The following is a 3,787-nucleotide window of genomic DNA, read 5'->3' on the forward strand; positions in this document are numbered from 1 at the left end:
GAGTTCACTCCGGTGCCATCTCACACCCTCGCTCGCACGTGAACTTAAGTGTGGGTGGGTGTTTTTTTTCTTTTCTTGTGCCCTTCCTCCATCTTCCGCCGCAGATGCAACGGAAACGGCCCTCCACACACACTCACACACTTTCACGTCTTGGTGATGATCGTTGTCCCCCCCCCAACCAACCCTCCAACAGTCCTTTTCTTCCTCTTCTACGCTTCACATCTCTCTCTCTCTCCACTCCCCCTTCCCCTCCCCCCGTGCGGTTGCCGCGACAGAAAGCGCGGAGCCACCGCTTCACGCCAAGTTCGACCGGAAGATGATGTCCCTCGTCTTCTCCAGGTTGAAGAAGGTGTAGTTCACAATGACCTCATCCAGCCAGTTGACCAGCGGATCATTCAAAAAGTCGCGGTCGATGTAAAAAAATACGGGCATTTCCACCAGCTCATGCGGCTTAAAACGCTGCTCCTCGAAGCAGAAGCACTGAATCTTATTCAGGTAGTTCGTGGCCTCGGGAGGGGCAATGGTGTAGGACGAGACGCCCAGCAGGGTGCGATTGCTGCGGTTGTACGCAGAGTAAAAGGCCAGCGCGGGCTCGCCGACGAGCACCTCCACCTCCTTTTGCAGTGGCACAAAGGCAATCGGCATGGTGTTGCCTACGTCACTCAAGAAACGCACCTTCAGTAGCTTCTTGACGACGGGGTACGACTTGTCCCGCTGCTCGCGCTCACGCTGCGCCTCCGGGGTGTAGAACTTGGGGTCAGCGCCGCGTCCCGTGGGCGCGCAGTAAATGCGATAGAGAGGAACAAACAGGAAGGTGCACCCAAGCGACATGATGGACACACTCGCGAAGGCAGAGAAAAACTGCCCACGTTCCTCGTAGTTCTTCTTGCTCTCCCTTTCGTAGCCACTTTCTATGCGAATCTTACGGGGTGCTCCACCGGCGCCCTTTGCGGCGCAGCGGCGAGCCCATGAGCGACACAGCATAACACGCCAGGGTCACGAGCCTCAGCTCTTTCCTACCGCCTCGATACTTCGCCCCCGGCGTCCACCGTCACGCCGAGAGGCGGAGGGAAAGAGAAGAAAAAAAAGAAAAAAGCAGGGGAAAAAAAGTATCGGGAAGGTGAAAACAAAAAAAAAGGTTTGAAGAAGCTTGAATTCAAGAAAAGACGCCAGAAAAGAGCCACAATTCACATAACTATGTGAGTGCAGCTGTGCGAGGGGCGAATAAAGCCGTACGACACGAGGATCTGTGGGAAAACGCAGGAGAAACAAAAAAAAAAGGTAAACAAATAAACTTTACACTCAAACTCACTTCTCAAAAAAGAAAAAAAAAGCGACGCTCGAGGAAAGTGGGCCTGCTTGTAGCATGAGACTTAGTGCAGTATTTATTCATGCGGGCCCCATCCTTCGCGAAGGTAATGCCTCCTCGTTGGCCTCTATGGACGGCAAATAAAAAAAAAAGAGGGGGAAAAATGAAATAAGAGTGAGAAATAGATAAAATGAAAAAAAAGGAGAGAGAGAAAGGCACTTCTATGTGGAACCGCATTTTCGAGGTTATTGTTATTGCTGGCTCCCTTTCTATGCTGGCGAACGGCCTTGCCGCTGCTGCCCACACACACACGCACACCCAGCAGGAGTGAAAATCGGGGTGAACAGCCGCCTCTCCCCCCCCCCCTTCCCCAGAAAGAGTTCACTGTGGGGAGGTGCGCTCCCGGGTGACGTCTTCTCTCAGGGTGGGTGTGAAGAGCGAGCGTTTGAGGCTGTCGCCGCTCATGAGACGCCGCGCCGGTGTTGTCTGCTCACTCAGAAGCTCCTCCGCTTTTTCCCCCACCTCCCGGCTCAGCGTGTAGTACTCGAACGGGGAGCGAAAGAGAGTGTCACGCTTCACGCCAGGGTGGGTGGCCACAAAATATTTGTAGCAGGCGCGTGTGTAGTGTTGTCCTTTGCAATCCTGCACAATGTCCTCAATATCGCTTGCGGAGGGTCGCAACGAAGGGCGCTCCTTTCCAAGCGGGTTTGCTTGCTCCTTCAGCAGCATTGAACGGAAGGCACCCTCGTCCTTGAAGCGAAACGGACAGCCGTGACAGTCAAACCGATCCACCACGGGAGGAAGAGCCAGCAGCGTCGCACACGACATAGAAGTGTAGCTCGTCTTCTTGCCTTCCATCCCGTAGATGTGGCGGAGGCCGTACCCGTACGCTGTCTTGGTAAACGCCTCTGTATTGCCAGCCGTGCCTTTAATCGTCATCAAGGAGGAAAACAACGTAATGGAATCCTGCAAGGAAAGACCAATTGCCTTTAAGAAAAGACCATACGTGAACCGTCCATGATGCTTTAGGTGCCCCTCGCGACGAAGGTGCTCGTCTACTTGACGCATACATAAGGGAAAGTGTGTTTGGGCGAGCCGGCGAACATCGCCTGCGCCCACGGCGCCCGACGACGCTTCCTGCATCGCAGACGTGGGATCCGCTACAAAATGTTCCAAGAAGGCATCCAGCATTCGCATGACCGTTTCGCGCTCTTCATCGTCCTCACTGGAGGTCAACTTCATCCGCGCCAGGTACGCTTCATGCAGGCCTCTATTTAGCTTAGACCGAAATATCGTTAGAAACACCTCCTGAGCCTGATCCCTGTGCAGAATGGCTTGCCCCCAAAGGCAGAGAACGCTACGAGTCTTTATAAGACGTGTGGCTAGGGTTAGTGGAACAGAAAAGTATTCCTCGCGACCGCGGGAATGCAGTTTTCCCTGCGACGCCGCAAAGTACACAATGTACTCCTGCAATCGTGGGTCCTGCCACTGCTTGTCAGAGAGCGGGTAGCACGGAAGGCCGTTGTCGCGCATCAGACGAGGCAAAAAATCCGCCTCACACTTTGCCACCTGCAGTTTGAGTCGCGCCCGAAGGAGGGCCTCCTCCGTCTTCACGAACCACTTGCGCCATTGCTCGCTCATGCAGAACGCAAAACGTGAGAGCAGGTGAGAAAGCAGGTCCTCGTCCCCCTCAAACACGACGGCGTTCAGGCCAGACGAGCCGGAGCGTGAAACCGAACGCCGCGGGGTGCGCGAGCGGTCGGCATCGTCTGCGGCGGGGGTGTCGTCGCGACCCAGCACCACGTGGTCGGCGGCCTGCTGCACAACCTGCTTGCGACGCTCGAGTGGAAGCCGCGCCCCGATTTCGTCAAGAACAACACTAAAGCTCTTCACGTTCGGCGAGTTCATCACCTGGTCGATCCAGGCAAGCAGCTCCATGCGCTTTGCCACCAGGGCCTCCAGGGTGAAGAGGGTGCTGGTGCCGGCGGGCTTGCGCGTGTACATGGTGGCCCAGTCGGGGGCGGGGGCAGCGGCGGGCTTCACCTCCCGCTGCTCCCGCGCCTCGCCCCCCAGCGACGTCGCGGTGGTGATGATCGCCTGCATTCCGCCCTCGCGCAACACGACAAGAGCCCAGCAGCAGCGCGACGACCACCGCCACTCCGCAACGGCGCTCCCACCTTCGCCTTAGCTCCCTCGACCTTCAACGCCGTCGAGACACGTGAAAAATAAAAGGAGCAGAAACGCAAAGAAGCAGAAGAAGAAAAGCGATAATAAATCAGTCGAGGCGATTAAAAACAACAGTAAAAATAAAAGTAAAAAACACACAAAAAATAATAAATAAATAAACAATAATAATTCATCACATGAAGAGACGGCGGTGCCTCTCAGGGGGAGAGGAGGACACGCACAAGCAGCCGCAGCAGGGCGGAAGGGCGCTGATGACGAGCATCCACCAACAGCAACACCAACACCAACAGC

At 55.4% G+C, this 3,787-nt stretch overlaps 2 protein-coding genes across 2 annotated transcripts, besides 3 other annotated features; both read right to left on the reverse strand.

Moving 5' to 3' along the window:
* Positions 1 to 224: 224 nt before the first annotated feature.
* Positions 225 to 256: a microsatellite.
* A 38-nt stretch (positions 257 to 294) lies between these two features.
* Tco025E_03244 (cytochrome C oxidase assembly protein) lies at positions 295 to 984 on the reverse strand (the record flags this gene model as incomplete). The annotated part of the gene is made up of 1 exon (XM_029370164.1): positions 295 to 984. One exon carries the CDS (start codon positions 982 to 984, stop codon positions 295 to 297), a length of 690 nt encoding a protein of 229 aa, XP_029229688.1.
* A 706-nt stretch (positions 985 to 1,690) lies between these two features.
* Positions 1,691 to 3,412, reverse strand: Tco025E_03245 (putative DNA primase large subunit; the record flags this gene model as incomplete). Its single annotated transcript, XM_029370165.1, has 1 exon — positions 1,691 to 3,412. The coding sequence occupies one exon, from the start codon at positions 3,410 to 3,412 to the stop codon at positions 1,691 to 1,693; it is 1,722 nt and encodes a 573-aa protein (XP_029229689.1).
* Positions 3,413 to 3,529: 117 nt separating this feature from the next.
* Positions 3,530 to 3,574: a sequence feature (GA-rich).
* Positions 3,575 to 3,598: 24 nt separating this feature from the next.
* Positions 3,599 to 3,651: a sequence feature (A-rich).
* The last annotated feature ends 136 nt before the right edge of the window (positions 3,652 to 3,787 follow it).

Source organism: Trypanosoma conorhini (genome assembly GCF_003719485.1).
Source record: "Trypanosoma conorhini strain 025E chromosome Unknown Tco_14.4_contig_00143, whole genome shotgun sequence".
NCBI lineage: Eukaryota > Euglenozoa > Kinetoplastea > Trypanosomatida > Trypanosomatidae > Trypanosoma > Trypanosoma conorhini.